Source organism: Pseudophryne corroboree, chromosome 3 (genome assembly GCF_028390025.1).
Source record: "Pseudophryne corroboree isolate aPseCor3 chromosome 3, aPseCor3.hap2, whole genome shotgun sequence".
In the NCBI taxonomy this organism is placed as follows: Eukaryota; Metazoa; Chordata; class Amphibia; order Anura; family Myobatrachidae; genus Pseudophryne; species Pseudophryne corroboree.
This window is the reverse complement of record NC_086446.1, coordinates 310120546-310141455: the sequence shown is the minus strand read 5'-3', so window position 1 is coordinate 310141455 and position 20910 is coordinate 310120546. Positions and strand designations below refer to the sequence as shown.

At 45.5% G+C, this 20910-nt stretch overlaps 1 protein-coding gene across 2 annotated transcripts in view; it reads left to right on the top strand.

Annotated features, from left to right (window-relative positions):
• DHX58 (DExH-box helicase 58) overlaps nt 1-20910 on the top strand; it is a 92430-nt gene that overhangs the window by 61135 nt on the left and 10385 nt on the right. For both annotated transcript variants that reach the window (XM_063959418.1, XM_063959417.1), the window contains one exon: nt 16902-16992. In XM_063959418.1, coding sequence (XP_063815488.1) covers nt 16902-16992 — 91 coding nt within the window. The remainder of the gene's footprint in view (nt 1-16901; nt 16993-20910) is intronic.

Below are 20910 nucleotides of genomic sequence, written 5' to 3'. Positions count from 1 at the left end.
ACAGTGGTGTTTATCGTCACATCAGTCTAGTGAAATATTGATACTTTGTTTAGATACTCCAAACCTATATATTTAAATATAGATATAGAAAAGACAATTCGCCAAAGTTGCACTGTGTGGTTGGTCAGTTGTGATTGCAGTCGTACATTCATAAACAGGTAATGTATTACTGTCAATACCCATAATAGAGATACGTACCTGTAATAGTGTACTTAACCTAAATGCGCATGGAGTTTTTTTAATGTCTCATGCCACGTCCATGGCGGAAACACCAAATTCTAGGTTATACTTTACAATTTTTTAGCCTACTACTGTTTGTTCTGTTAAAGCATGTTTTCATCTGTCGAAGTCGAAAATATTTCAGTACACACATCACGTACAAACTACACACAGATTGCCTCTGTGCGCGTACTTGTTCTTCCGTGCATACGCTTATTCGCAAGTTGCCTATGATTGCTCCTGCGGTCCTGCGTAATAGCGCGTGGTGTGAGTAAATATGGTAGTATTTGTAATCGCATGGAAAAGCCATAAAAACACATTACATATTTAATCCACATAGGTGGTCATTCCGAGTTGATCGCAGCAGCAATTTTGTTAGCAGTTGGGCAAAACCATGTGCAGTGCAGGTGGGGCAGGTATAACATGTGCAGCGAGAGTTAGATTTGGGTGGGGTGTGTTCAAACTGGATTCTAGATTGCAGTGTAAGAATAAAGCAGCCAGTATGTCCCACGCACAGAAACAAAATAACCCACCCAAATCTAACTCTCTCTGTTTTATCTGCCCCCCCCCCTGCAGTGCACATGGTTTTGCCCAATTGTTAACAAACTTGCTGCTGCGATCAACTCAGAATTACCCCCATAGTGCACAATTTACACATAGTCCACATGCACCACACCAGCGAGTTACACTTGCTTAAAGGGTATGATAACAAAGGGATTCACTTTTACAGGATAGGAGGGGACAGAATTAGGTTACGAGGTGGTGTTTGGTACCCAGCTGTAGGGTTTTTTAAGAGCAATATTCCGGTGTTAGTTTGCAGAAGATCGCACGCTCCTGCGAATAGTTATGCGCAGGAGCAGAATATTAATATCAACTGTATTTACTGTACTCCTGATATTCGGCGGGAACCCAGTGGAGAACATCTGCAAGTGCACCTGGACCAGACATCGCCCACCTATTCAAACCGACCTATGACCTCTCCTGTACTGTAAATGACCATCCCAGTGACCAATAGACAAAGAGATTACAGTTTCCATTGTGTTAGGTTTTGGACAAATGTATAAAAAGCCAGCAGCAGGCCCGGTCACACACAATCTCTGAAGATCATTTATCTTGATGATTGAGGACCGGACCGGGAAGCGCAGGCGAACAAAACTTATGTATCATTGACTGTAGCCTTTTTCTCTTATTGTATTATTCTTGTAACCCCTTGCTAGTAAAGATAACCGTTGGTGGGTTGGACCCCAACATAGTTTTGAAATACAATTTGGTGTCGTGTCCCATTTCCTGCTAAGGTTTAAGGTATATTACTATCACACGTGTAGCTGCATTGTGCTCTCAGCGTGTCTCTCTGTGTGTGTATGCACTGCGTGTACTTTGTACGTCCGTCATGGCGTGAGTACGCAAAGTGCGTACAGGGTACAGGCCTTTGTATGCTAACTAAGTGAAAAGTACGTAGGATAAGGATTACATACAGCAGCCGCAGCAGCTCGAATTAAAGTGTATTAAGGTGTAGCTTTCTGTCCTTTTAAATAATCAGCATTCACAATTGGGGGCTCGATCTAGTTTTTCACACACTCAAGGGCTAGCAGATCATAGCAGACTTTAATCTATCAGCAAAGGGTGGAAATACATCTTTACGCTGAACCTTTTTCTGGTTGCTGGATGTTTTAAAACCCTATTTTGTGTGCTGTTAGATTGTGTCTGCTCTGTCTAGTTGGCAGAGGTGCTGATAGAATCCGGAGGTAAACAGAAAAAAAAGCTATTTAAAAATCTGTGTAATTTTTTTTGGCGCCAAAAGCGTACACAAAGGGTACCGATACTTTGCATACCCTCTCACATATTGTTGCCACAAGGTATAGATTTTTAGATCAGTTTAGATCTGTGTGTAATCGGATACACTTGTTGCTATATAGATAAATTTGAATTAGTGTGTTAAGGGAATAATTATAATAAAAACACAAAATGCAGTTCTGGCCTGGTTGTAAAGGGTTACACAGAATAAGTGTGGGTTGTGTTTGTGAACGATTATAGTTTGTATTGCTCACATTTATAGATTGTGTGATTTGTTCTATTGCGGATGCACGTTTTGTACACGTGGCCCGGACAAAGTACAGGAGCGCACACGCGGCGTAAAAGGCACGCATGGTCGCGTGTTTATGCAAGGTTGCATAGGAGTGCAGACGCTAAGTACAAATCACACGATAGTTGTTCAATTAAGGTGGGATAGTATACCTTAAATACAAATAGCACAGTACTATCCGATTTCAAAGCAGATTAGTGTAAGACTTTTGTCTAAACCAGGTGTGGGCAATTATTTCAGCTGGGGGGCCGCTTAACACTTCCAGTGAATAGTCGAGGGCCACACACAAAATATCTTGTAAATCAGGTCTGAACTGCGCATGCACCGCAATGTGTAGGTGCGCCGGTCCGCAGCGTCGGGCAGCGATGGGATGGTACGAACAAAGTGATCGCACGGGCGATCGCAAGGTAATTGAGAGGAAGAGGACGTTTGTGAGTGGCAATTGAGCGTTTTAGAGGAGTGTCCGGAAAAACGCAGGAGGGACCAGGCGTTTGGAGGGAGAGTTTCTGACGTCAGCACTCAGCTCTGGCCCCGATCATCGCACTAGAAGAGTAAGTCCTGGGCTGCGCAGAGACTGCACAAACTTCTGTTTGTGCAGCTCTCTGCAGATGCGATCTCACCCCTGCACAGCGATTTCCCCCTCCCCTGTAGGCAGCGACTACCTGATCGCAGCAGTGCAAAAATCGCCTGCTAGCGATCAGGTCTGAATTAGTCCCATAGTTACGTATATAACTCAGGGACGTGCAGTCAGGGGAGGCAGGGGAGGCAGTGCCTCCCCTGTCATAATGATTAAAATAATAAAAAGAAGATATTTATAACAGAGTCTGTTATCAATATCTTTTTTCCTTATTTTAATAATAATCCCCCCCCCTGTGGCTGCTTGTGAGGGTGGGAGGCAGCGGGAGAGGTGCCTCCCGCTGCTAACATTAAAACTCCGGGCAGCGGGGGGCGGGCAGGGGGCGGGGCGCAGCAATGGGCTGTGAAAGCCTATTGAAAATGAATGGACAAGCGGCACCTATACTGGTGCCGCAATGACAGGGGCGTGCGATGAATGCACGCCCCTGTCAGTGTCCAGATGTGATTGGCCCAGCGGATCCAGTGCTGGATCCGCTGTCCAATCACCCCCTTCCCGGCTGCAGCAGGCGCCGTGGGCTGTGTGGGCGCCTGCTGCAGCCAGCGCCGCTACTATGGGAGAGACGTCATGAGTCATGACGTCTCTCCCATAGTACAGAAGAGACGAGCCGGCGGCGGACGGACGGAGGACAGCGCTGCAGGAGCGGTAAGTATGTGTGTGTGGTTTTTTTTAATGTGTTTGTGTTGGGGCACAGCAAGAGGGGCACAACAACTGGGGGGCACAACAACTGGGGGGCACAGCAAGAGGGGCACAGCAACTGGGGGGCACTACAACTGGGGGGCACAGCAACAGGGGCACAGCAACTGGGGGGCACAACAACAAGGGACACAGCAACTGGGGGGCACAACAACAAGGGGCACAGCAACAGGGGCACAGCAACTGGGGGGCGCCTCAACAAGGTGCACAGCAACAGGGGCACAGCAACTGGGGGGCACAACAACAAGGGGCACAGCAACTGGGGGGCATAACAACAAGGGGCACAGCAACAGGGGCACAACAACAAGGGGCACAGCTATAAGGGGCACAAGTACAAGGGGCACAGCAACTGGGGGGCACAATTACAAGGGGCACAGCAACTGGGGGCACAGCAACTGGGGGGGCACAACTACAAGGGGCACAGCAATTGGGGGGCTCAACTACAAGGGGCACAGCAACTGGGGGCACAATTACAGGGGTCACAGCTACTGGGGGCAAAGCGACAGGGGGCACAACTACTTCGGGCACAGCTAGGGGCAAAGCTACAAGGGGCACAGCGACTGGGGTCACAACTACTGGGGGCACAGCGACTGGGGTCACAACTACTGGGGGCACAGCGACTGGGGGCACAACTACAAGGGGCACAGCAACAGGGGCACAGCAACTGGGGGGCGCAACAACAAGGGGCACAGCAACAGGGGCACAGCAACTGGGGGGCACAACAACAAGGGGCACAGCAACAGGGGCACAGCAACTGGGGGGCGCAACAACAAGGGGCACAGCAACTGGGGGGCGCAACAACAAGGGGCACAGCAACAGGGGCACAGCAACTGGGAGGCACATCAACAAGGGGCACAGCAACTGGGGGGCGCAACAACAAGGGGCACAGCAACAGGGGCACAGCAACTGGGGGGCACATCAACAAGGGGCACAGCAACTGGGGGGCACAACAACAAGGGGCACAGCAACAGGAGCACAAGTACAAGGGGCACAGCAACTGGGGGGCACAGCCACAAGGGGCAAAGCTACAGGGGGCACAGCTACAAGGGGCACAGCGACTGGGGGCACAACTACAGGGGTCACAACTACTCGGGGCACTGCTACTGGGGACACTGCTACAGGGGGCAAAGCTACTAGGGGTACAGCTACTAGGCTCACAACTATTGGGGGAGCCTGCTCCATCATCCCAGTTAGCAGCAAGACTCTCCCCTGTCTGTGCTAACGTCTTCCCGCGTTAGCGAGGGCATAATATTCATTAATTTCTCTCTCTCGCTCTCTCGCTCTCTCTCTCTCTCCTCCTGTGGATTACTTTGTTTGTAAGTATAATTTTCATTTTTACAGGTACCCCTTTTGGATTCTACTGGACAAGTGGACGTGACCGGCGTGGGATGTAGGTAAGTGATCTCTCTCTCATTTTTACAGGAACCACCTATTGGATTCTACTGGACAAGTGGACGTGACCGACGTGGGATGTAGGTAAGTATGTGTGAGTGTGTAAGTGTGTTTTAATAAATTTTTACTTTAACGGTGTGTGTGTTGTGTTTTTATTTGGGTATTTTTGTTGTTGTAGAACTACAGGTACCAGCGGGCCCGTTATTTCCCTGCATGCTGGCACTTGAGGTTCTCCAAGTACCAGCAAGCGGGGGAGGCTTGCTGGGCCTTGTAGTTCCACAACAAAAAATACAATATTCTTTTTTATACACACTTATGGCTATCAGCCCGGCACCCACTGCCCAGGGGTGCTGGGGACAGCCTCGGGCTTCACCCCTGGCCCTTGGGTGCCTGGAGGGGGGGGACCTCTTGATTTAAGGGATCCCCACTCCTCCAGGGAACCCCGGCCAGGGATGACTAGTTGGGGGGGTAATGCCACGGCCGCAGGGACCTACATAAATGTGTCCCCCGGCTGTGGCATTATGTCCCTGGCTAGTGGAGTCCGGTGCTGGTTTTAAAAATACGGGGGACCCCTACATCTTTTGTCCCCCGTATTTTTGGAACCAGAACCGGTCTAAGAGCCCGGTGCTGGTTGTCTAAATACGGGGAACCCCTGTCCAATTTTTTCCCAGTATTTAAACAACCAGGACCGGCTCAAAGAGCCCGAGGCTGGTTATACTTAGGAAGGGGGACCTCACGCATTTTTTTTTTACATTTTTTAACCCATTCAGATCTTTCTCCATTAAGTTAATGGAAGCCCTGGACAACAAAATTGCATTCATGTCCTCCTCCCACTCCCTTCCCAAACACTAATTTTTATTTTTTTCTATAAAAATGTACAATATATCACAAGTATGATGAGCAGGCAGGCAGCGGGCATTGGCGGCATCGGACTGAGGTACAAATTAGTGGCGGAGGGCTGGGTCAGTTGATGGTGGGCTAGTTTGTAAGCCTCTGTGTTGTTGGGGATGTGCTCTGCGCTCCCTAGAAATGTTTACTTGTGTGTTTTGTGTAGCCGAGCGGCCCAGGTTGGTTTAGGAAACTCTTTTCGTTTGTTTCCTGGTTTTACAGAGTCTGCGAGGAGGGGGACCAACCTTTGGCGCTGCAGGTTTTTGAACAAGTATATAAAGGCAGTAGGGTGTCTATGGGTGTGATAAATAGATGTGTGTAATATGTATAGGTGTAGTGGAAATATATACGTACGGAGGCAGTGGGATGTAAATGGGTGTGATGAATATATATGGAGGCAATGGATTGTATCTAGATAAAAATTGTTTATTAAGTGAAAAAAATGTTTAAAAGTATTAACAGTTTTTGACAATATTCCATAAAAAATTAGAAAAAGAAGGCAATTATGTTCAGTGTGTTTCTATTACATAATAAATAAACATATGCAGCACATCAATTAAAAATATAAGATATAAAAAATATATAAAAATTATGGAATAGAATAAAGATATATATATAGAATAAAAATAAAAATATATATATAGAATAAAAATAAAAGGAGGAGTCCGTGGGTGTCCTATGCTGCTGCAGGTGTCTTTTTGTCTTTTTTCTTCCTCCGTATCCGCGGTTTGTTACAGGCGCCTGTAACTGGCCGAGTGAAACGCGTTGGACCACGCCCCCTCTTCTCACCCGAAACCCGGAGATCCCGACTTCCTGGAAGACGTCAACGAGGTAACATCAAAGGAACCGGAGTTACAGGCGCCTGTAACAAACCGCGGATACGGAGGAAGAAAAAAGACAAAAAGACACCTGCAGCAGCATAGGACACCCACGGACTCCTCAGCCCTGCTAAGGGCGAAGACACGTAAGCAACCCGTGACACACCATCACCTGAAAAACATTACCATTACAAACTGCCTTTCTAAGAGCAACAGGAACTTATTATAAACCGGACCATTTTGTGGACACAGACAGCTCTGCCGTGACTCACACCATATTAACCCCGTAACACTCTAAATAGAAGAGACCGGTCTCTCTATGATCAAAAGCAAAGTGTAAACGATCACATATCGATTGACATTAGATTCAAAATCTGGTTTTATATATATACACAATTTTATTTTTATTCTATATATATATTTTTATTTTTATTCTATATATATATCTTTATTCTATTCCATAATTTTTATATATTTTTTATATCTTATATTTTTAATTGATGTGCTGCATATGTTTATTTATTATGTAATAGAAACACACTGAACATAATTGCCTTCTTTTTCTAATTTTTTATGGAATATTGTCAAAAACTGTTAATACTTTTAAACATTTTTTTCACTTAATAAACAATTTTTATCTAGATACAATCCATTGCCTCCATATATATTCATCACACCCATTTACATCCCACTGCCTCCGTACGTATATATTTCCACTACACCTATACATATTACACACATCTATTTATCACACCCATAGACACCCTACTGCCTTTATATACTAGTTTGTAAGCCATTGGCGGTGGCAGCAGGCATCGGCTAAGTGGCAGTAGTGGGCATTAGCTCGGCGGCGGTAGGGGTCATCGGCAGGATTCGGCGGACATTATGGCTGTAGTGCCTCACCAGCCTCTGACCTCACCGCACGCCACTGATATAACTATAAAAACATAGTGTGGATATATATATATATATATATATATATATATATAGATAGATAGATAGATATAGATATAAAACTACACAAACATACACCACAATATACATTACATACATAGTTTTTTTACAGGCAAAATCCAAGATGTCTAAAAAAAACACAGTAATCCAGTAATAATTTTTTTTTTGTAAAACAGTGCTGAAAACACCCCCCCTCCCCCCCTAGACCCATATAGCAGTCTCTACCCCCCTCCCCTAAACCCATATAGCAGTCCCTACCCCTCTTCCCCCTCTCCCCATATAGCAGTCCCCCCCCCTCCTAACCCCCCTTCCCTGAACCTATATAGCAGCTTTTAAAGTTAAGCACAGATCCATTTACCTTTTTCACAGTGGCAGATCCGCTGCCTGATCCCCGCTGCCTGCTGCCTGATCCGCTGCCCGCGGTGCCGCACAGAGTCGCTGCTGCCCGCTCCTGCCGTGGCCCCGCCCCCCGTGCTGCCCAGCGCCTGACGTCACAGTGGAAATCCCGGTCAGCAGTGACGTGACCGGGATTTCCTCTGCGGCGCCGCGTCTGGGAGGTACGTAGCGCAATGACGAGCGGCTCAGCCAGTCGGGCCACTTGTCATTGCACACTGTGTGGGACAGCGGGGCCAGGCAGGATCGGTTCGCGGGCCGCATCCGGCCCGTGGGCCGCTTGTTGCCCACCCCTAGTCTAAACTGTACTGGCTCTGGGGTAAAGCTGCCGATCAGAAAGAGTGGAAATTTTCTGTACAGAAAAACACTGTGTATTTGTGTGAGCTGAAAGCGGAGTGAGTGGATTTGAACCCCGGAATTCGCGATCCCATCGTTGGTACACCAAGTAAGTGGAGGCTTGGCGGCGTGAGGCGGCTGACTCACGTTAGTATAGATAGTAAAGTACGCAAATCATGAGGAGATTTGCAGAGGAGCGTAATAGGGAATTGTGCAGTGTGTAGTATTGAAGTAAAAGGTTTTTTGTTACGCTCCGGCTGAGGAGCACAGCTTGTATATTCGACTCCAGTGGTTGTAGACCGGATAGGTAACAAGTACCTATACGCTGTGCGATTGGACCGCGCGTTTGTGGGTATGATACGTGACACAACTTGATACCCTTGTGCAAACTTTTTGTACAAAATCGCGGTATCATTAGCGCTGTGTAGAGCATACGCAAGCGTGATTTGTGTATAAGTTCATAGGGAGTTTTCGCTGGTCTCTCTCAGGAAAATCTCCAACGGTGGATATTCACTGGAAAAGGTAAGTCACTCCTAACACTTCCAGTGAATAGAAGCCAGTTAGGGACCTCACTGGGTACATGGTGGTCACTAATGGAGTGAGTCGTGGTACATCAGCAGAGAAGGAGTGGGTGAGAGCGCTCTAAGAACTTTCACCGTCTATTCGTGTCGTGCATTGGGGATTGCGTAAAAGGAAAAAGTCCGCAATGGGATCCAATTGCACAAGCGGTGGATGTATGGTAGCCAGGGTTCAGGTTGAAGAGCCGCGGCCCAAGGTGTCAGCGAGGTTTATTATGTGTGGGAAATATGGTCCACACGTGGAGACTTTTTGTTCTGAATGGGTACGTATGACTGCGGAAGATAGGGTATCATTCCCTAGGATGGGCAGCTTTGAGCCAGAGGTACTGCAGAACGTAAAGATTAAAATATGTCTGATAAAATCTAGGAAACAAAGGATCAGACATAACGATTGTTTAAACTTGTGGCAGCAAGAGGGGAATGTGCAGAGGGAATTGGCTCTCACAGCAAATTCCAAACATAGCAGGAGTGTGGGCACGAACACACCATTACCCGACACAGGTCGAAGGGGAGAAAATGGCTACAATCAATGGTATATCTGTAAGTGATAGAAAAATGCAGAATCAATTTGTTAACCTTAACCCTTGCAAGTTGTATCCTGTTTTGAACTCTCTCCAAGGTCATAGGTCAGAGGAAAATGATGCATCCATCCCACTCTCAGACCTTATCCAGGCAGTCGCCTTACAGGAAATTCAGGTGGGCCCTGTCCAACCAGTAAGAGCAGTAACAGTATCCCCCACTGTAAGGACTGGTGAGATCACAGACATTGGTAAGTGTGAGACTGTTCATTACACAGAGACATTAACACCTCACAGTGAGCAGATCAAGAATGGAATGGTTGGGTTACATCCTGTCTTGGAAATAGTAACTCCTAATAGGAGAACCGATAGTCAGGGAGTAACCCTCACCAGGAATAATGCAATGTATTGCCCGTGGACCAGATCAGAGCTGCGGTCAATCATTTCAGAATTCCCGAATCCCCAGAAGCATTTAGCCAGATGTCAGAAGTATATAAAGGCTCTGGGTAATGCCCATGAACCTGCAAACAAAGATTGGCGGATACTTTTGGAAGCGTGCCTACCCCCTAATATTGACACCCAAAAATTTATAACGGATTGTAAATTAGAGTCGGATAGTCCTATGACTGATGAACACAATCAGGAGAACGTGGTACGAATTAACATACAACTAGGATTGTATTTCCCCAATGCTGATAAGTGGAGAAAAATTGTCTCCATAAAACAGAGAGAAAACGAAATGACATCTGAATATTTCCATAGGGCTTTGCAAATAATGGCTAGATACACTGGGGTATCGGATATAAGGAACGATGAGAATTACAGGGAGGTGGCTGTCTCTGTGCTAATGGACGGGCTCAATAAGGCAGTAAGGGACAGGGTGCAAACATATTTGCCTAATTGGAGAGAGGTCACAGTAGATAGTCTCATAGAGTGCGTTACGGAACATTATAAGAATATTGCTATATGTAGATAACAGGAGGAGAAGGTGAGGACGGTAAGTATACAGGCTCTTACAGCAAAACCACATCAGCCAAAACCCCAGACCCCTGATGGTAAGCCACGTGTAATAGTATGTTTCTATTGTAAAAAGGAAGGACATTTTGCAAGGGACTGTAGGAATAAAAGGACACATAGTCAATATAGACCCCTAGACAGAAAACACAAGCCACATTATTAAACACATAGACGGGACCAAGGGACATATAGTAAGGAATCACAAGCCATATAGAAAACACAGATTCGGCTAATGGGAAGAACAGAATATATGCAACATTACCCTTTGACAAAACTTGCTGGGGTTAAGATGGGGCCTCTAAAATTTTTGCTTCTTTTCCTAGCAGAAATGGCCCGTGATTAACTTAACAGGAGCTTTGTTAGATATGATATACATATGTTGTGCTCCCGCTCAGGAAGTACAAAAAAAACACCCACAAAGACTAATGTTGAATTTCACTGTTCTAAAAGCATGTCCATCACAGGTAGAGGAAATTATCTCTTAAATACCGGGTTCCCTATGAATTTGGGATGGACAGGACACTGGATTGATGGCTGGGATAGTCCCAGTAGAGATACAACACACACAGATTTTTTTTAGGGGAGTAGACAAGTAGAGAATCACTTCCCCGTAGTGCCCAATCCAGTTGTCAAATTTTTATAAAATCTTCTTTACCTCTACAAACTTATCTGTCACTAACTTCTATGTGATTTTTCTTCACAAGTTTCCTCTTCATCTTACGTTCACCGACAGGAGGGTACAATACATGGACCCGATTACAGTTCAAATGCTACAAGCCTACTCGGTCCTTCAGAGTTCTGCCCAAACCCAGTATATCTCACCAGCACAATGACACCAGTATTACTGCAGTGTGCCTGGTCATGCACAAAGGGTGCAGAATGGGAATACTGGTGAAAGGAGACTGTGTATGGACACCGATATGCATGATGGTGTGACAGCCTGTTGGTGAATGGCAAATCTGATATTTTCTTTCTTTTTATTCCCCTCTCTTCTCTCATCCAGAGATGGTTTACTTCACACAACTGATAACACACAACAGTAATAAATTAAAATGCAAAATTTGTGTTCCCTAACAGGAAAAGGCGGTCTGCAAGACGAAGGGGTATGGTCAGGAGTCCTCAGGACTTTGGACAGGTGGACACGGTAAGCCAGTGGCCCCCAGAGCATATCTTCCAAGTCTAGCTGAGGCGGCACACGGTCTGACTCATCTGGGCAAAGAGGGTATGTGCAAGCTGGTAAGAGCCTACTGGAGTGCACCAGGATTCTCTTCTCATGCGGGTAAGAAAGCAACGACATGTCTTATTTGCTTGAGGAAGAATATTGGTAAGACAATACCAACAGACCCATCCCATATACCTCCTACAGACGGACCTTTTCAGGTAATACAAATCGACTTCATACAGTTACCACCCTGTAGGAATTTAAAATATGTGTTAGTATGTACTGATGTGTTTTCCAACTGGGTAGAAGCGTTTCCTGCTGCCACAAATACTGCCACGTTCACTGCAAAGAAAATTGTGCAGGAATTTGTGTGCAGATATGGTATCCCTAGAATGATTGAAAGTGATAGGGGTACCCATTTTACAGGTGAAGTCTTTCAGGTCATGTGCAAACTGATGGGAATTAATAGCAAGCTACATACTCCATACCGGCCACAGGCAAGTGCAAAGGTGGAGAGAATGAATAGCACTATTAAGAACAAGCTGAGCAAAGTGATGGCTGAAACTGGATTGTTGTGGCCAGAAGCTTTGCCACTAGTGTTGTACAGCATCAGAACCACTCCCAGGTCACCGCTTAACTTATCAACCTTTGAAATTATTTTTGGTCGACAACCTCATGTAATGATAGACCCCCAGGATGATTTGAAATGCAATAATGAAATAACTGTGAAATATTTGGTTAGGATGAGCCAGCAGCTGAGAAATCAACAAAGAAATCTAAAGCTGGTGATTCCTGACCTACCGAACAGTAATGGTCATGACATTGAGCCTGGGGATTATGTGATGATACAAAATTTTCTACGCTCAGGTTGCCTCATAGACAGGTGGGAAGGTCCGTACCAAATCTTGTTAACCAGCACAACAGCATTAAAGGTCGCCGAAAGAGAGACTTGGGTCCACTCGTCCCACCGCAAGAAGGTCGCTGACCCGGAGAAAGCTTGTGACAAAGAGCAAGGTGAAGAGAACCTCATATCACTAGAGAGTCTATTCCGGGAAAGCTGAGAGGCAGGACTGTTGAACGGCACCTGAGCACGGAGAGCACGGAGAGACAAGGACTGTTGTCGCACCATTCCCCCCCCCCCCCCCCCGGCTGCATTTTCCTTTCTTTTCTCCTCCTTATTTTCCTCCTTTCCCCTAACGAAATGGATCTAACACAAGAGACTGCGTTTCAGGTTCTGCTAGTAATACTGTTTCTGCTCAGGACAATTTGTTTTGGTGAGGGTCCCAGAGAGGTCGAGCAAGGATCTGGAATGGGTTCTGATGGCGAGTACGAATTTGTAGGCTCTCAGGAGCAGCACATCACTCGGGTAAAGGCTGGTATCAGTAAGCGCTCTGGTAGTCATGGAGCTTGGAGGCAATGTGAGGGGTTATTGTCTAATGAATATTGTATTTGTATATATTGCGAGAACATAGTCGAAGGTGGGTGCATCCAGAGATGTCAGTCCAACTTTAATATCGACCTGGACCGACATCCGTTGAGTGATTACCACTCATTAGTGGGTAAGGTCTTAAACCAGACAGAATGTTGGGTGTGCTCCCAAGTACCTCAAGGACAGAGTAAGTCGGGATTAGTGCCATATCCTTTAACATTAGATGAGTTCCTCGAATTACGGGGTGGGAGACCGGTGGACAAGAAATGTAATATATCTAGGCCCCCTAGCTTGAAGCTCCACCAGTATCATGTAGATAGATCACTCATCTGTTTTAATATCTCCAATTTCCGAAAACCCGGAAATTGGGAAGTAACCTGGAATAACAAGACAATGACCTTCTCACACAGAGCTGATAGGATTCCTATTGACTCTGAACTTGTACGCAAGATAGCCAACAGTGGGAGGTATTTTCGGTATAGTTATACACGTGGGAGCAAGACCATGTGGGTTGGAAAAGTATCGCCGGGGTATTGTGCCCACATCATCCAACCTGATACTTGTACTGAGCAGATGAGAGAACTGGGGATTGGTTTCTTTACCTGGAAAATTTGCAATATGGTGTTGTTACATTCTGTCCCCTATGTTCTCCCAGATGATGCCTATTTCATATGTGGGAGGAAAGCGTACAAGTGGCTCACTCCGAGCTCTGAGGGATTGTGTTACGTTGGAAGGGTACTACCAGAGGTCATGACCTTGGAGCACGATAAAATGAAAGACATTCACTGCAACGCTCAGACTCCTTATACTCATACCCACTATGAACACATCATCAAGAGACACCTCATAGATAGGGCAGAGCATGCAGCCTCTGATTTGATCCATGAGTCCACCGGGATTCAAATTCTCCTTGCATTAGACATCACCCGTACTGCCAGAGGAATTATACATTTTAAGTACATCCATGCGCTTGCGAACTTGATAGATAATATCACTGAGATGTATGATGACACCTTTAGGTATACGGGCAGGGAATTACAAGCATACAAGACGGAGTTGGTCCAGCACAGGATTGTCCTGAATTATGTCACAGCTGTGACGGGTGAGTACTGTGTCACTTTGGCAACTCAATATGGCGTGAAGTGCTGTACATATATCACGAACAGCACTGATGACCCCACGGAAATCATCGATCAAAAGATGGATGAGATCTAACAGTTGAAGTGGGAGTTCCGGAAGAGACACAATCTTACCTTGACGGCTGTGGGTAATGAATTGACCGGCTGGTTCTCATGGTTAAACCCGCTCAAATGGTTTTCTGGATTAGGAGAGTGGGTGCCGAATGTAATTGCAAGTGTAGGAAAGTTTCTCCTGTGTATCCTAGGTGTCGTCATAATTATTGGGTTGATATTTAGGTGTGTTCGAATTCTGACGCGGCGCAAGCGCAGCACAAATTTGATGAGTCTAAGGAGCGAAGGCGTTGTTACAGCAGCAGATTTGATTTATGATCCATCCATAGAGACAGCGTTATGATAAGGATTGCAAACGAATTTCATGGCCTGTTTCTTTCACCATTTTTTTCTGTTTCCTCCTTTACCCAGAAACATCCAACCGGAAAAGATATCAGCCCTACCCAAATGTTTATGTGAATGTATTTTTATATATGTGTCTTATCTTCATCTCTGCAACCTCCAGTTAATGGCACACATAGTCGACAGGTGTTATCCACATATACTAGCACTCACATATGTTCACCCTCCATGTATCATCACCGAAATGTGCTCCCCATTTGTTGGATTAAGAAGCCGAAAAGAGCTCGGTAGTTTTTGTTTGCCCATTTACAGACCCTTAATACGGGATAAGAAGGATTTAATGTATACTTCGCAATACCTCGAAGCTTACTTAGAACATATACGGCACGATGATACATGCCCTTCAGACATAGGGGGTCATTCCGAGTTGTTCGCTCGTTATTTTTTTTCCGCAACGGAGCGATTAGTCGCGAATGCGCATGCGCAATGTCCGCAGTGCGACTGCGCCAAGTAAATTTGCTATGCAGTTAGGAATTTTACTCACGGTTTTTTCTTCGTTCTGGTGATCGTAATGTGATTGACAGGAAGTGGGTGTTTCTGGGCGGAAACAGGCCGTTTTATGGGTGTGTGCGAAAAAACGCTACCGTTTCTGGGAAAAACGCGGGAGTGGCTGAAGAAACGGAGGAGTGTCTGGGCGAACGCTGGGTGTGTTTGTGACGTCAAACCAGGAACGTCAAGCACTGAACTGATCGCAGATGCCGAGTAAGGTTGAAGCTACTCAGAAACTGCTAAGAGGTGTGTAATCGCAATTTTGAGAATCTTTTGTTCGCAATTTTACTATGCTAAGATTCACTCCCAGTAGGCGGCGGCTTAGCGTGTGTAAAGCTGCTAAAAGCAGCTTGCGAGCGAATAACTCGGAATGAGGGCCATTGATTCATACATACATGCTTTTACTATCCCACTAGGTTATACATTTCCCACCTACAACTCTTCCCCGTTCATCCAAACTTGTATATATTGTGTAGATAATATTTTCTGTTTAGTAGTAAGGTGTGGCAGTTATTTATGACTGCCAAAGGGTGGACTGTCGAAGTCGGAAATATTTCAGTACACACATCACGTACAAACTACACACAGATGGCCTCTGTGCGCGTACTTGTTCTGCCGTGCGTGCGCATATTCGCAAGTTGCGTATGATTGCTCCTGCGGTCCTGCGTATTAGCGCATGGTATGAGTAAATACGGTAGTATTTGTAATCGCATGGACAAGCCATAAAAACACATTACATATTTAATCCACATAGTGCACAATTTACACATAGTCAACATGCACCACACCAGCGAGTTACACTTGCTTAAAGGGTATGATAACAAAGGGGTTCACTTTTACAGGATAGGAGGGGACAGAATTAGGTTAGGAGGTGGTGTTTGGTACCCAGCTGTAGGGTATTTTAAGAGCAATATTCCGGTGTTAGTTTGCAGAAGATCGCACGCTCCTGCGAATAGTTATGCGCAGGAGCAGAATATTAATATCAACTGTATTTACTGTACTCCTGATATTCGGCGGGAACCCAGTGGAGAACATCTGCAACTGGACCAGACATCGCCCACCTATTCAAACCGACCTATGACCTCTCCTGTACTGTAAATGACCATCCCAGTGACCAATAGACAAAGAGATTACAGTTTCCATTGTGTTAGGTTTTGGACAAATGTATAAAAAGCCAGCAGCAGGCCCGGTCACACACAATCTCTGAAGATCATCTATCTTGATGATTGAGGACCAGACCGGGAAGCGCAGGCGAACAAAACGTATGTATCATTGACTGTAGCCTTTTTCTCTTATTGTATTGTATTATTCTTGTAACCCCCTGCTAGTAAAGATAACCGTTGGTGGGTTGGACCCCAACATAGTTTTGAAATACAATTTGGTGTCGTGTCCCATTTCCTGCTAAGGATTAAGGTATATTACTATCACACGTGTAGCTGCATTGTGCTCTCAGCGTGTCTCTGTGTGTGTGTATGCACTGCATGTACTTTGTACGTCCGTCGCGGCGTGAGTACGCAAAGTGCATACAGGGTACGGGCCTTTGTACGCTAACTAAGTAAAAAGTACGTAGGATAAGGATTACATACAGCGCCGCAGCGGCTCGAATTAAAGTGTATTAAGGTATAGCTTTCTGTCCTGTAAAATAATCAGCATTCACACATCATAATTCCTTTTCTTCTTTTCTTCTTCTTCTAACATATTAGAGTCTATTACGAAGTCTATACAGAGCCTCTTGAAATGAAGAAGATGGAAGACTGGGTACCTGGAGGATCCATCCGGTGCCGTTTCTGTAAGGTGAGAAATCAGCCAGACCAAAACCTCACACTGAAATGATCTATCTCAGTGATGGCTACCCTTGACACTCCAGCTGTTGTTGAACTACATATCCCAGCATGCCCTGCTACAGTTTTGTTATTTGGCCATGCTAAAACTGATGCAGGGCATGCTGGGATGTGTAGTTCAACAACAGCTGGAGTGTCAAGGTTAGCCATCACTGATCTATCTCATACTTTTAAAATAAATATAATTGAGTGCAACATTTTTAACTGAGCAACCTTTTACTTACAGATTGCACAAAGCAGTAGAAATGAATAGTAAACATAATAACACATGGAATCATAAAAAGAACAGTATACAATAGTATAGGGTATATGGTGATTGTTCTATGTTAGGTTCTATGTTGAATGAGCAGTAGCTACAGTACACCCTATGTATCCCCAAAAGGAAGGTCCCATATAGAACACACTGCAGGAATACTGATAATTAGATCAGGGGAGATTGCATGCACAAGCAGAGCTGCAAAATAATTTATATTCTCATTAACAAATCATATACTCTATCTCAGTAACAATCATATACGTAATATAAAAGGTATCCAGATGATAGACAGACAATGTCTAGTTAGACAGTCAATAGATAGACACTGTATGTTAGACAGACATTAGGTCAACAGGGTCAAAAGGTCGACAGGTTCAAAGGGTCGACATGAAAAAGGTAAACACAGGTTTTTTTTTCAATTTTACATGTATTTGGACTTTTTCATACCTTCTCTATCCATGTCAGCATAGAATTAGTTATAAACCTTGTGGCTAGTGCAGCGAGCCACCGAGCCCGAAGCGTGGCAAGAGTATGCCTTTCTACAATTGGGGGTCCCAGATGAGAAAAGTATCCACACAAACCACAAAAATGCAAAGAAATTTTGTCTACCTATTTTATGTCGACCATTTTCATGTCGACCTTTTGTACTGTCTACTTTTTTCATGTTTACCTTTTGACCCTGTCGACCTATTGACCCTGTCAACCTTTTGACTGTCTAACTAGACACTGTCTATCTATTATACCACACCCAATATAAAAATGTTTAGTCTAGATGTTGTTATTATTAATAGCACTTATTGACCTAATACCATAAAGTTCTGAACTATACAGAACAGTAATAGAGACAGAGTAGGCATAGCAACAAACTAATAGGGTAGCCACTAATATCATATATACATAATATCAAGCCATACATAATTAAAAGTGTAAGCTTATTGTCATATTTTAAAAGAAATTAAATAAGAAGGATGATACAAGAGGAGGGAAATCCCTGCTCACAAGAGCTTACTTTCAAAAGGAAAGAGCTGAGTGGAGGTAGGGGAAGAGGTATTGGAGAACATCTGTGGGGAGGGGAGGGATCACATGGTCGTCAGGTATGCTTAAATGCATACTTTTTTTTATGGGAACGTTTGAAGGAATGACAGCTGACAGAAAGAGTTCCATAATTTGGGGCAACATGGGAATGGTGGGATTGAGAGTTATTGATTAGACGTGGCAGTTATTGGCTGACCAGAGTGGTTGAATACACTAATTTCAGTCCTGTACATATTTAAGCTTGAGTAAGCACTGAGACATCCATGAATTGATAGCAGAAAGGCTGTCAGATATACGAGAGAGGAGGGATGGGGAATAAGTCCTGGAGGACAAGTGTAGTTAGGTTTTATCAGATAATGCTGCAGACCAAATGATCTGATAATTTCACCAAGTGAGGAGAGTAGGGGGCCAAGGAAAGAGCCATGAGGAACCCCAACAGAAAGCAAGTGGGGGATGAGGAAGTTTGGCAAGGAGAACTGGTTTGAAAGCTACAAGGAGAATCAACAAAGGAGTGATAGAGTGTGAGAAAGACTGATTGAAAGAAAAGAGCAGAGAGGGACAGGGTGGTCCTCAGTGTCAAATGCTGCAAAAGGTGGCAGTGGACAAATTAAGGAGGGCGTCTTCAGACAGGAAGGTGGTATGGCAGGTGTAGATGAGCATCTTATTTTGGAGGCGAAGGATGCAGAGAGAATGGTAATTTGACAAGGGGGTGGGGTGGTGTGTTGGTGGGGTTAAAAAGGGGAGATGAATGTAGCAAACAGACGCCTTAGGTTGGAGGGTTAGGATGAGATTAGGGCCATGAAGGATTGTTTGGCTAGTGGTAAGGGTGAAACTATAGGATGAGAGAATTCATTTAAAATTAAGGAAGTTAGTAAGACATCCACCATCTGCATTCAGCAGTTCGAGAGCAATTTTGGTAGTATGTGTGTCAATTTGGAGAACTAGTGTTGGAGTTGAGAATGCCATTGTCACTCACCGGGTACTCAGACCCCATGTTACCATAACTGGCTCCTGTTACCACTACCTGTGTTCAGCACTCTCCATTCTGCAACAGGATTCATCTACAGTACTTCCTGTTGTAAAGAGCACTTATCCAATACACCACTGCTGCCTGCAGTACTGCCTGTGCTTCCAGCTACAGTTTGCTACTCTATAGCCTCCTGCATACAGTCTCCAACACTATCTGCAAATACCTGTGTACAGAGCTGCTACCACGGACGGCCCCCAGTTGTTCAACTGCCACAGCAGACACACATGTCCCTCGTGTGTTATCAGCCTGAAACATCCTGTGTATACAAGCACTCACTTGTTCAAGGCTGCAGTAGTATAGTTACCACTGAAGGTAGCATACGTGTCTTAGCCTCAGTGCCAGATTAAGGTCCTCATGGGCCTGAAGCTGAAATTTCCGATGGGCCCATTTTGTGCCACTGCAAGGGGTGTGACCAGCACTGCGGGTGTATGGCTACTCATATGAGTCAATCCAGAACAAAATGACAGGTGGGGGCACCATGACAGGAGACAGGGGGTGCTGTTATTGCACACCGAAGGTGCGCACGCTCCTGGTAAAGTGTGTGTGACCTCGCAACAAGGGGCGTGGCTTAAAGGGAATGCCATATCTGTGAAAAGAGGAAGAGGGTGATACCTTAAAGAGTCAGAAGGTGACTGGAGAGAGAGGGTGATGGGGAGATAGTAATGCAGGGGAGAGGCAGCGGGTGATGGGCAGAGATACTGGGAGACAAAAAGACAGTGGGTGACAGAGAGTCCCATTCCTCAATGCACACACAGATGAAGCCCTGATGTACGCTCTAGCTGCTCCCACTGCCATGGACATGAGACAGACCTAGAAGAGGAGGGCCAGCTGCCGAGAATGTATCCCTTATACCAGGGGTGGGGAACCTTTTTTCTACCGAGGGCCATTTGAATATTTATAAAATCCTTTGGGGGCTATACAAAAATTCTCAACTTAAAAATTACCCTGCCCCCCAGTAGGTCTGCCCCTTAGAGGCACTGTGCACGTGCCCAAAAAATGGGTGTGTCCAGTTAAAATGGGACGTGATACACATATGCCCCCAATAGTGCGGTGCCAGATCCACAATTGCCCCACAGTGCCAGGTATACAAATGCCCCCACAGTGCCAGGTATACAAATGCCCCTCACAGTGCCAGGTATACAAATGCCCCTCACAGTGCCAGGTATACAGATGTCCCCACAGTGCCAGGTATACAGATGCCCCCACAGTGCCAGGTATACAAATGCCCCTCACAGTGCCAGTTATACAGATGCCCCCACAGTACCAGGTATACAAATGCCCCCCACAGTGCCAGGTATATAGATGTCCCCACAGTGCCAGGTATACAGATGCCCCCACAGTGCCAGGTATACAAATGCCCCTCACAGTGCCAGGTATACAGATGTCCCCACAGTGCCAGGTATACAGATGTCCCCACAGTGCCAGGTATACAGATGCCCCCACAGTGCCAGGTATACAGATGCCCCCACAGTGCCAGGTATACAAATGCCCCTCACAGTGCCAGGTATACAGATGCCCCCACAGTGCCAGGTATACAGATGTCCCCACAG